This window comes from Pinus tabuliformis, chromosome 9 (assembly GCF_031772625.1).
Source record: "Pinus tabuliformis cultivar Carrire ecotype Pingquan chromosome 9, CPIR1, whole genome shotgun sequence".
NCBI classification, from domain to species: Eukaryota; Viridiplantae; Streptophyta; class Pinopsida; order Pinales; family Pinaceae; genus Pinus; species Pinus tabuliformis.
In genome coordinates this window covers 338,626,600-338,639,820 of record NC_142307.1, presented here as the reverse complement: position 1 = coordinate 338,639,820, position 13,221 = coordinate 338,626,600, and the positions used below count along the sequence as shown (strand labels likewise).

At 40.7% G+C, this 13,221-nt stretch overlaps 1 protein-coding gene across 1 annotated transcript; it reads left to right on the top strand.

Moving 5' to 3' along the window:
* Nucleotides 1-6,632: 6,632 nt before the first annotated feature.
* Nucleotides 6,633-8,119, top strand: LOC149148597 (uncharacterized). Its single transcript, XM_089442217.1, has 2 exons — nucleotides 6,633-6,636; nucleotides 7,197-8,119. Exons 1-2 carry the CDS (start codon nucleotides 6,633-6,635, stop codon nucleotides 8,117-8,119), a joined length of 927 nt encoding a protein of 308 aa, XP_089298343.1.
* The last annotated feature ends 5,102 nt before the right edge of the window (nucleotides 8,120-13,221 follow it).

Below are 13,221 nucleotides of genomic sequence, written 5' to 3'. Positions count from 1 at the left end.
TCCCAAGAAGGCTGAAATAGGGGCAGGATCTTTGAGGTACCCAACCTCTTTGATTAGACCTTGCTACGGGAGACCCGGCGACGAGTAGCAAGACTAGCTAAGTGGGCAGAGATGGATGTGGATGGAGCGGAAGAGAGAGGTAGAGTGCAGGGGTCCAAAGAGAATGCAGAGCTAGCAGGTTGCAGCAATGCGAGAGGCACATGAGTTTTTCGCCAATGCAGGATGGCACAAAGAGGTGTGCAACAGTGTGAGATGCATGGAGTTGTTGTAGTAGTGCAAAGGTCAGAGAGGGAGCACTTATCAGTGGCAGAGGGAGCTTCAGCATCAGAGGGTGTTTCTTTCCCAACAAGGAGGTTAGTTGGGAGATAGGACCATTGGCAGCATGGATGCAGCAGGAGGAATCCCTATGATTGATGTAGTCAGAGATCAAAGTGACAGAGGCTAGAGCAATAAGACACTGAAGAGCACAGAGGTGCAAAGTTTTCAATCGACAAAGGGAATGGAAGTCAGAGACTTTGATGACAGAGGCATCATTTTGATTCGGGTTGGATATTTTTTGTGTTTCTAGAGTTGTTGGAGCAACAACACTTGAGAGAAGTGTTGCATGAAGAACATTCCAAAGGTTCAGGATCACGTTCGAGTTGAATTCCTTTCTTGTTGAGAGGGAGTGTTGAAAATAGCAACAAGAAATTCTAAAAATATCATTGCTATAAATAACATTTCAGGATATACTCGAACTCTGTTGGAAATGGAAAAAAATAGAAATGCTAAAAATAACATTGCTATAAGTAACATTTCAGGATATATTCCAATTTTGATTTGTCCTCGGAATAAAAATTGAGAATTAAGATTCGAATTTAGTCTCACCAGATGTTTGAAAAATAATTAATCAATTCGTCTTGAGTTAATCAGTTGGAGGAAATCAAACTTAAATTCTTTGTGAAGACATGCAACATTTATCCCTTTGATTGAGGAAGTTATCCCTTAACTAAGGAGATAAGGATGAGTTGTAATTAGTTAGCTCAGTTAACTGAGTTAGGTCCAGTTAAATTAGTTCCAAACAGTTGGAGGAACTAGTTTTCTCTAGATAACTGAATATTCTCTCATAAATAACCAATGCATGTCAGTTTAGAGAAAGACCTAGTTGGGATTAAAAACAAGGGACATTATACTATCAGTTGAAGGAATTTTCCTATAAAAGAAACTCATCCATGCAGAAGGAATTATCTCCTTCAGGATTGCATAGTTATTTCAGAGGTTAGTGAGGAGAGTGTGAGGTAATTCACACAAGTGGAAGATTGGATGCTAGGAGAAACTGTGCAAGGAAATATGAGGCTTGGAGGATTGGGGGAAGGCATATGTTGTGTCTATTCAGTCTATGAGCTATATTGAGGGATTTTACTGAGAGCTGGATAGCTTGTGAGCTAAGTCTTTGTGTAATCCGAATATATTTCCACTTGTATGATAATACAGAGATCGGGGTTTTTAGCTGAGGCTTTCCACAAAGTATTCTTCTATGTTCATGTGTGATTGATTTCTCATTCTCTGTTATATGTGTTTTATTTGATCTTGCTCAAAATCGATTAAGCTTCTTCAAGTTTGTTTGTAGAAGTAGATCAAGTATTTTGCTTTTGTATATTGCATTATCAGGTGATCTACAGTGGAAATTTCTACAGTAGTCCCCATATAGCCATGACTTTTTCCCTTGCGTTTGTGTCGTTTCTAGCACCCCAATGAACCCAAAATGCCTGATTAGGTGAAAGAAGGATCAAGAAACCACATATTCATCTACTTCTTTTAGATGCACCATTAAGGAAACCAGCAGGATATTCAATCTTGGGACAAGATTGATTTTGTTTATTTTTACTTTTGCCCTTTCAAGATTGTAAACCAATAGAGTGTGTATCTCTGATGCGCTCCAACACTTGTGCAACACTTTCTCTAAAATTTTTAAAGATAATGTTATTCCTCCACCTCCAGATCTCCCAAAAGCGAATAGGAGGGGTATATTGCCAAGTAATATTCTGTTGGCTCCACCATTTGACGCAGTCAGTAATACAAGTAAACTGTGTGTATTGAAAGCCAAATTCACTAGCAATTTTATGCCAAATCTGAGAGGCCACTAAGCATGTTATGAATAGGTGGAGTTTGTTTTCGGCATTCTTACAAAGCACACATATCCCTGGACCAAACCATTTTCTCTTCTGGAGGTTTTCCCATCTTAAATTTTTGTTTTTCAACCAAAGGAAAAATGTGATCTTAATGGGAATATTTGTTTTCCAGTATTTAAAGAACTATCATACCTCTATTTTTTGTAACTCCTGACAACACAGAGTATGATATGTATCCGCCACCATGACATTTGCACTCTTCATTTTACTTGTCCAGATGATCATATCTCTTTTCGCATCTCTATAGATTCCAGCAAGTTGTAGGTGTGCTCGAAGCCTATCCCATTCATGTGCTTCATGTCCATTCAATCCTAACTCCCTAAACTATTCTTAGATGGGGCATCTGTCATGCCATGCCATTATAAATTGCTTCCAGAAGAATATTCCTTGGCTGTTTAAACCATATATGAGACAAACAGGAAGCCTGGAAGCATCTTCAAGACACAGAATTCTATCTTGTCTGATAACAATGTGGTCACCAGTATCCATTTTCTAGGTGAGAAGCAAAAGAAAGCAGTGTCAAACTTTTGTAACACCGAGCCATATAGCAGAGCCCGATTTATTGTCAATACTTCCCCTATGCAACCACACAGGAAAATCTTGATCCTTCAAATATTTGTAACTAATAATCATACCTGATGTGCCATCCCCAAATATCCCTAGCCCTAATGATTTAAGTGATGCATAGCTGAATCTTCTTAGATTCAAAATTCCCCAACATCCCACACACTTCGGCATGGTAATATGTTCCAGTTTGGTAAGATGGATTTTTTTCTTTTTTTTCATACCAGACCAAATGAAATTTTCTATGATGCCATTGAGTTTTTTTATGATGGTGAGTGGCAAATGATGCCATTGAGGAAATGGCCCTCAGCCACAGCCTTCTTAATGTGGAAGCTCAACCCATCCATAGCCAGAATGAATAATAGTGGGGATAGTGAGCATCCCTGTCGAAGTCCCCTCGCAGCCTTGAAGAAAGTCGTAGGCTATCCATTAATGACCACAACATATTGTACATTAGAGACACAGGCCATAATCCATTCGGCTGCACTGGTTTGTATACCAACTTTGTGTAGAACCAATCTCAGATAGCTTCAATCCAGACAATCAAAATCTTTTTTTAGATACACTTTCATGATAGCCGCATTTTTTTCTTTTGTGAATAGAGTGTAGACATTCCTGGGAAATCGCCACAACATCATGCATCTATCAATTTTGCAGAAAATCGAACTGCTGTGGGGAAATAAACTTAGAGAGGGAGTGCCTCATTCAGTTTGCAATAGTTATAGAGATAATATTGTAAATGAGATTACAAAGAGAAATCAGATAGAAATCCAAAAAGGTGTGGGACTGAGGTTTCTTCAGAATCAACATGATGTAAGTGGAATTCAAGTGAGAATGTATAAAGCCCTGATCCCATGATTCCTTGACCATATCAGCAAGGTCATGTTTAAAAAGATCAAAAAAAATGTGTGAAGAGCGCCATTGTCCATCCGTCAAGGTCGAGACTCTTATCTCCTTTGAAATATTTGAGGACCCCCAGGATTTCCTCAGTCGAAACAGGATGAAAGAGTGCCTGATTTTCATCCTCATCAAACATGGCGGGAAAATGATCGACCCCCCAGATTTGATCCTCCAGGCTGACCAAACTCCTTTGACTGTATGCTTGCTGAAAGTGGGAAACAACCATGCGACTAATGTCTTGTTGTGATTGAAGCTTAATACCATTTGAATAAAAAATCTCCCAAATGGAATTTATCCTTCGTCTGTAATTTGAATATCTATGAAAAAAATTGGTATTTCAGTCACCTTCTTGAGTCCAAATTTCTCTTCTCTTTAAATTCCATGTATTCTCTTTAATGTGGATCATCTTTTTCCTTTGGATTTCCAGAGCATGTATGCAGCTTCGAATATCATCAAATAGAAAATGCTCAAATAAATGAGGACAAACATCCAAGAGTTCTTTAGTAATAGCAGCAAGATCTATGTTCATATTCTTTCTTTTCCTTTTCTCCCCTAACTTAATTTTATGGTTGTTAACCATGCTTTTAGGGATGATGTTAACATGATAACATTCTTCTTTTTTTATTTTTAAGAAGGATATTTTTTCATTAGAAATATTTGACGCGACATTTTTTCTGATTAGGAAATGGAATGGACTTTCAAAGCAAATTCATAATTTTCATAATTTTTTTCTTTCTTTGATTTAATGTGTCTCGACATGAAATGGAATGGACTTTCAAAGCAGATTCATAATTTTCATAATTTTCTTTGATTTAATGATGTTTGGTTTGAGATAGATTTTTTATTATTACACTTGCCAAGTAATATGAAATTAAAAGAGTGAAGGAAATTATGTAATATGAAATTAAAAGAGTAAAGTAAATGAAATATTATAAAGAGATGATTAATTTAAATTTTAAAAATTGAAATTATTTGTTTATTGTAAAGGGAAAAATGAATATTCTTAAAATAAGAGTTTTTTCTAATTATATAGTAAAATTAAGAATTAGATAATTTCTAAATTGTTTTGGGAATAATGAGTTTATCAAATTTATAATACTAAAAAAATTGAAAATAAAAAATAAAAAATACTTTCACATAAATGTTTGTTGCACAAGTAACTTTCTTTACATTTGAGTGAAATTATAATAATTTTAGAAAAAAATTCCAAATAATATGTTATTGTCTTAGAATTAGACAAATCATTTATAATCTTAATAATTATTAATTATTATCCCCATTTAAAAATATCAATACATCAACTTTCTACATTTTATATATAAACATTCCTCATATCAACCTCTATACAAATTTATCACATGTAAATTCCTTCTTAACAAACAAACAAACAACAAGTTTACTTATTATATCCACTTTAAATAAATCCCTTCTTTACACAACAGAAATAAATAAAAATATGAATTGAACCTATAGTATCCCTATAATAACTAAGGATTTAGAATGCAAATTGATGCAGGGGCATCCAGCTCCGAGGAGACATATGACAGTTGACTGACTCACGGGAGAACAGAAACAAGACAAAGATTTCAGGCTTGGGTGGACAGGTCACTAAGTTGGTTGTTGTCCTTTCTTTAATTATTGTTTGCTTCATTTTATTTCAGAACATTTTAAATTACAAGTTGTTTAGCTTAGGAAAGGAATAATGTTTAGTTAAACTTTTGTTAAAAGAAACTAAATGACAGTTACAGGATTCAGGTAGAACAGTTCAATAAGCAGTTATGCTTTCCATGTAATTTAAAAACAAAAAAAAAGAATAGAACGAGGAGAGACCCCCTCAGGAGGAGAGTAACAGATAGCAAGACAAAAACCTCTGTACAGAGTTATTCTATTTTACAAATGAGATAAACTACTGCTGATATTTTTTCCATACATTGTATACAATCTTTACTGTGTATTTTAAGAATGAGTTGGAAACAAATAGATTCTAACTATAACAGGAATTGAAATAATGAAGGACGTTACAGGAATCTAGTAGAAATCAAGTCTACAACCAGCATTGTACAGACAACCGATATACCGAAGCACGGAAGAGACATCGCGGTCACACATCTCCAGCAAACGAGTTTACAGAACCTTACAAGGGCAAACAGGTACCAATAAACATAACCACTGTTTCAATTTACTTTCATTAAAAAATAACATAGCCACTGTATTCAGAAGGGAAGGCAAACTGAACAAAGTCCGCCACAAGATTACGGACCATTACTGTGTCTAAAATTTACAAAACCCTTGCTACTAGTGTCATACAAACCCTTGCTACTATAAAATTACTAAACGCCTTTCCAAGGCCGAAACCGCAAAGTTGTTGCCAAGGAATAGAGACATAGAAATTACAAACGCCGGAGAAGGCACGGCCGAACCCAAACAACCGACGCAGGGTAACACTAAGCTGTTCAAACCCTCCACAATCTACAGCTGTATCAAAAAAACCTACAGACATATTAAAGCGGGAGCAAACCCTACCAGTTTGCGAAGAGAGACAGGGTCGAATGGAGCCGGAGGTTGTACGAGCCCAAAACCCTCGAAAGCAAGCCCCAGATCAACCTGCGTACAGAGCAAAGCAAGGTTAGACAGAAAAATAGCAACCAGGGTTATCACGAAACGAGAGAGCCAAGAAACAAGAGGTGTGTAGCATGAGGAGGTCACAGAACTTACCGCCAAGTCGACCAGGAGACCACCGAGACAGAACCCAATAACCATAACTGAAAAGGCACAAGAGATGTGAGTAGTTGTAGCAGAAGCAGGAGCCGAGTAAATCATAGAACAACAAATTACCTTCGAAGGCGAATAGGAACTCAGCAGAGCGGGAGCGCCGAAGTTGCAGGCCATCTGTACAGAACCACAACTAAGTAACAAAAGCCGAAAAGAATCAGGCGACAGAGAGCTCATATAAACACCAGAAACTTACCATTATACACAGTGAAGACCAACAGAGTCATGCGTGCCCAAACACCTCAATAACCCAGCAACGAAAGCCGAGGACACAGCATATCATCAGAACCCGCAACAGGGTGAAACCCAAGTCATAGACAGAGAATAGTGTCCATCGAAAAGACTGAGGAGCGGACCAGGTTCGAGTCCGGAGAGCAACGCCACAAGAAACGCAGAGCAAAACTCGACTGGGTGACTAAGTGTAAAAATGACCCGAGGCACAACATTTAGGGTTTAACAAGAGCGGAAAACACATAGACCGAGTGAACCGGCAGGTGGCCTTACCAACCGGAAGAGGGGTGTATTAATTAGCTGCAGATTGGAGGTAGGTCAAGATCTACGGAGATTGACTTTTAAACGCAACAGTGACCGCCGAGGACCTGTAGAGTGACCACGTGGTTACGTTGTCCACGTCACCGTAGGGCTGGGCCATCAAAAGTGGTATCAGAGCAGGTTTTGTTGAGTAGGAGAAAATGGAGGTTGGCAGAAGAGGAAGAGGAAGAGGAAGAGTCCGGAGGGTAGCAGAAGAGGGACTCCGTGAGGAGATCCGTGTCTTGCGAGAACGATTAGAAGCAGTAGAAGCTGGGGGAAGGAGAAACCCAGCAGATGACAGTGATGAAGATGTGGCAGAACCAGAGGATGAATTGGAGGGGGTGACACCGGAATTCCGACTGTTGAAGTCAGTTTTGCTGTCGAGTCATAAACCAAAACATGAGCTGTCTACTTACGATGGAAGTCTGTCCGCAGACGTGTTATTGGATTGGTTAAGTGAAGTCAACAAATATTTCGAATTTGAGGAAACTAGTGAGGATAAACAGGTGAAGTTCGCCGCCACCAAGCTGAAGGGACATGCGTCCTTGTGGTGGGACAGCATTCAGGCGGAGCGGAAGAGGCTTCACAAACAGCCTATAAAGAAGTGGTCCCGAATGGAGGCCAAACTGAAGGAGAAATTTCTGCCGAAAGATTACCAGATTATGCTATACAGGCAGGTACAGAACTTGAAACAAAGGGGAATGACTGTTAAAGAATTTACAGAGGAGTTCTACAAGTTGAATTTGCGGGCAGGATATGTGGAAGACACCCCGGAGAAAACAGCCAGATTTGTGAATGGTTTGAGGGGGGAAATCCTGGATGAAATCGGTATCCTTTCACCCCGGACATTGGATGAAGCCTATCAGTTTGCACTGAAGGCAGAGGAGAAAATTAACCGGAAGCAAAATGCCAGGAGAGGAGGTGGAACTGGCAGGGGGAAAGGTAAGATGTTTGGAAGAGGCCGAGGTACAGGTTCAAGCGAAGAAGGCAGCAGCTCTAAGTCTGCTGGAACAGCAGAAAAAGACAATAGCACTAGAGGAGGACGACCACCTCAGCGAGGGCGAGGAAATGGTCGGGGCAGGGGAACTGTCCAGTGCTATCGCTGCCACAAATTGGGACACAAGTCGTATGACTGTCCTGAAGGTGAACCAGCAGGTGGAAGAGGAGCTTATGTTGCTTAGCGAGAGGATGCTGAGGCAACACCTCAAGAAGCAAAAAACACACCAGAGACAAGTGAAGCTTTGGTGTTGAATAAAGTGATGCTAAAACCAGCAAAAGAGGTTACAGAATCGGATCAACGAAAAGCTTTGTTCCACACTGTCTGCAAGTCACTGGGTAAGTGCTGCAAACTGATCATTGACAGTGGGAGTACCGACAATTTAGTGGCTGTGGAGATGGTAGAAAAGCTGGGATTAAAAAAATTGAAGCACCCTACTCCCTACAAAGTGTCATGGCTGCAGAAAGGACATCAGCTGTTAGTTGACGAACAGTGTGAGGTGGAGTTCCAGATAGGTAGATACAAGGATAAGGTTCTCTGCGATGTCATGCCAATGGATGTCTGTCACCTACTGCTGGGACGACCTTGGCAGTTTGATAGAAGTGCAGTTCATGACGGAAAAACCAATTGCTATAAGTTTGTTAAAGATGGGATCAAGCACACGCTCGTACCCATCAGGGAGGAAAATACAGCAGAAACCAGTGGGGTGAAGGCATTGATGATGGACGGAAAGGAATTTGTAAAACAGATTGAGGACAGCGAAATAAATTTTGCTGTCATAAGAAGACCAAAGGCAGTGGTACTACATACACAGATTTCGGAGTTGCCCGAAGAAGTTCAAAAGTTACTGCAAGAAGTTGGGGACATCGTGGTGGATGACCTTCCAGATGAACTACCACCAAGGAGAGGTATTAGTCACTGTATTGACTTTATACCAGGGGCAAGCCTGCCAAATAAAGCAGCTTATCGTATGAGTCCTAAAGACCATGAGGAAATTAGGAAACAAGTCCAGGAATTATTGGACAAAGGGTTGATTCGAGAAAGCATGAGCCCCTGTGCAGTACCGACCGTTTTGGCTCCAAAGAAGGGAGGAGAATGGCGAATGTGCACAGACTCCAGAGCCATAAACAAGATTACTGTTAGGTACAGGTTTCCCTTGCCAAGAATGGACGATATGATGGATTGCTTGAGCGGGGCAGCTTATTTCTCGAAAATTGACTTGAAGAGTGGATATCACCAGATTCGAATTCGAGAAGGAGACGAGTGGAAGACAGCTTTCAAGACAAACGAAGGCTTATATGAGTGGCTGGTGATGCCATTTGGGTTGAGCAACGCTCCCAGCACATTCATGCGCTTGATGAATGAGGTACTGAAGGAATTTAATGGTAAGTTTGTAATAGTTTACCTGGACGATATTCTAATCTTTAGTAAGACTAAAGAGGAACATTTCAGGCATTTGCAGAGTGTGTTGAGGAAGCTGCAACAAAACAAGCTGCTAATTAATCTGAAAAAGTGTACCTTTTTCCAGCGAGAATTGGTGTATCTGGGCTTTGTCATTGCAGAAAATGAACTGAGAATGGACCCAGAAAAAGTGGCAGCTATAGTTAGCTGGCCTTCTCCAAAAAGTTTGTTTGAAGTCCGAAGTTTCCACGGACTAGCCAGTTTTTATAGGAAGTTTATCAGAAATTTCAGCGAGATCTGCGCACCTATGTTGGATACGATCAAGAAGGTGAATCAGCCTTTTCACTGGACTGAAGCAGCAGAAAGTAGTTTTCAGATTTTGAAGAAGAAGATTACTGAAAGACCGATATTGAGGCTGCCTGATTTCAACAAACTTTTTCAAGTTCGTTGCGATGCCAGTGGTACAGCCATTGGGGCAGTCCTCAGTCAGGAGGACAGACCGGTCGCTTTTTTCAGTGAAAAGCTAAACGAGAGTAGGCAGAAATACTCAACCTACGACAAAGAGTTTTATGCAATTGTACAAGCTTTGAAGCATTGGCGACATTATTTGTTAGGTAACGAGTTTGTTTTATTTACAGATAACTCTGCATTGCAGTACATTATGCAGCAGCATAAATTGAACCATAAGCATGCAGCTTGGGTTGAGTACCTGCAGAATTTTACGTTTGTACTAAAACACATTAGTGGACAAGCGAACAAGGTGGCGGATGCACTGAGTAGAAGAACATTGCTTCTACAGGAAAGCACGATGCAGGTCTTGGGTTTTGAGCACTTAAAAGAGCTGTATCAGACTGATACCGAATTTAAGGAGGCATATGAGGCTTGCCAAAACCCTCTGTTAAGAAATAACAGCATGTGGTTAGACTATAATCTACAGGAAGGATTGTTGTTTAAGGGAGGGCAGTTGTGTATTCCCAACTGTTCTATGCGGGAAAATATTATACAGGAAAAACACAGTGGGGGTCTGGCTGGACACTTTGGTATAGACAAAACGATTGCTCAGGTACGACATTTTTATTTCTGGCCAAAATTGCAGCGGGATGTGCAGAGGTACGTGAGTAGATGCAAAGTTTGTCAACTAGCAAAGGGTCACAGTCAAAACACTGGTCTTTATTTGCCATTACCGATTCCAAGCCGACCATGGGATTCAGTGAGCATGGATTTTGTTCTGGGTTTGCCGAAGACACAACGGGGTTTTGATTCAGTAATGGTTGTGGTTGACCGATTTTCGAAGATGGCACACTTTGTACCTTGCAAGAAAACCAGCGATGCCACTTATATAGCACACCTTTTCTTTACTGAAATTGTTCGGCTGCATGGACTTCCAAGATCCATTATCTCTGACAGGGATGTAAAGTTTACCGGTCATTTTTGGAGAACTCTGTGGAAAAAGTTGAATACCCAGTTGCAGTTCAGCTCCGCTTATCATCCGCAGACTGATGGTCAGACGGAAGTAGTAAACAGAAGTCTGGGAAACTTACTTCGGAGTTTAACAGGGGAAAATTCCCGGACGTGGGACCGTGTACTTGCTCAGGCGGAATTCGCATACAACGATTCACCTAACCGCAGCACTGGTTACAGTCAGTTCCAGATTTTGAACGGCATGCATCCACGAGGAGTGCATGAATTACGAGATTTGGGGAAACTCGAGAAACAAAGCGCTGATGGGGAAGATTTCGCTCAAGCGATGAGCAATTTACACGAGCAGGTCAAGCTGAAATTGCAGGACAGTAGTCAAAGGTATAAACAGCGAGCTGATACAAGGCGTCGGGAAGTTCAGTTTAACGTTGGGGATGAAGTCCTTGCGTATTTACGTAAGGAGAGGTTTCCAAAACGGGAGTACAACAAATTAAAATTCAAGAAGATCGGTCCCTGCAAAATCATCCGAAAATTTTCTGCGAACGCTTATGAGATACAGTTGCCACCCGGGATTGGTATTTCTCCCATTTTTAATGTGGCAGATCTGTTTCCCTATGTCGCTGATTCGGAGAGTGATGCAGCAGCAACAACACCACGGAACACCAGCTACGGAGAAAATTCATGGACGAGACAGTTGCCAACGGCACCACCCCTTGAGATTGAAAGAATTCTGGATACACAGGTAGCTAGGCGCACACGCAGGAAGGAATATCTGCGGTATTTGGTCAAGTGGCAGAACCGTCCAATAGAGGACAGTTCATGGCTCAACGCAACGCAGATACAAAAAGCGGGCTATTCTGTTGACGACCTCATGGAACGGAGCCATGACTTTTTACCACCCCGGGAGCCTGATGCAGGAGCATCCAGCTCCGAGGAGACATATGACAGTTGACTGACTCACGGGAGAACAGAAACAAGACAAAGATTCCAGGATTGGGTGGACAGGTCACCAAGTTGGTTGTTGTCCTTTCTTTAATTATTGTTTGTTTCATTTTATTTCAGAACATTTTAAATTACAAGTTGTTTAGCTTAGGAAAGGAAAAATGTTTAGTTAAATTTTTGTTAAAAGAAACTAAATGACAGTTACAGGATTCAGGTAGAACAGTTCAATAAGCAGTTATGCTTCCATGTAATTTAAAAACAAAAAAAAGAATAGAACGAGGAGAGACCCCCTCAGGAGGAGAGTAACAGATAGCAAGACAAAAACCTCTGTACAGAGTTATTCTATTTTACAAATGAGATAAACTACTGCTGATATTTTTTCCATACATTGTATACAATCTTTACTGTGTATTTTAAGAATGAGCTGGAAACAAATAGATTCTAACTGTAACAGGAATTGAAATAACTAAGGACGTTACAGGCATCTAGTAGAAATCAAGTCTACAACCAGCATTGTACAGACAACCGATATACCGAAGCACGGAAGAGACATCGCGGTCACACATCTCCAACAAACGAGTTTACAGAACCTTACAAGGGCAAACAGGTACCAATAAACATAACCACTGTTTCAATTTACTTTCATTAAAAAATAACATAGCCATTGTATTCAGAAGGGAAGGCAAACTGAACAAAGTCCGCCACAAGATTACGGACCATTACTGTGTCTAAAATTTACAAAACCCTTGCTACTACAGTGTCATACAAACCCTTGCTACTATAAAATTACTAAACGCCTTTCCAAGGCCGAAACCGCAAAGTTGTTGCCAAGGAACAGAGACATAGAAATTACAAACGCCGGAGAAGGCACGGCCGAACCCAAACAACCGACGCAGGGTAACACTAAGCTGTTCAAACCCTCCACAATCTACAGCTGTATCAAAGAAATCTACAGACATATTAAAGCGGGAGCAAACCCTACCAGTTTGCGAAGAGAGACAGGGTCGAATGGAGCCGGAGGTTGTACGAGCCCAAAACCCTCGATAGCAAGCCCCAGATCAACCTGCGTACAGAGCAAAGCAAGGTTAGACAGAAAAATAGCAACCAGGGTTATCACGAAACGAGAGAGCCAAGAAACAAGAGGTGTGTAGCGTGAGGAGGTCACAGAACTTACCGCCAAGTCGACCAGGAGACCGCCGAGACAGAACCCAATAACCATAACTGAAAAGGCACAAGAGCTGTGAGTAGTTGTAGCAGAAGCAGGAGCCGAGTAAATCATAGAACAACAAATTACCTTCGAAGGCGAATAGGAACTCAGCAGAGCGGGAGCGCCGAAGTTGCAGGCCATCTGTACAGAACCACAACTAAGTAACGAAAGCCGAAAAGAATCAGGCGACAGAGAGCTCATATAAACACCAGAAACTTACCATTATACACAGTGAAGACCAACAGAGTCATGCGTGCCCAAACACCTCAATAACCCAGCAAAGAAAGCCGAGGACACAGCATATCATTAGAACCCGC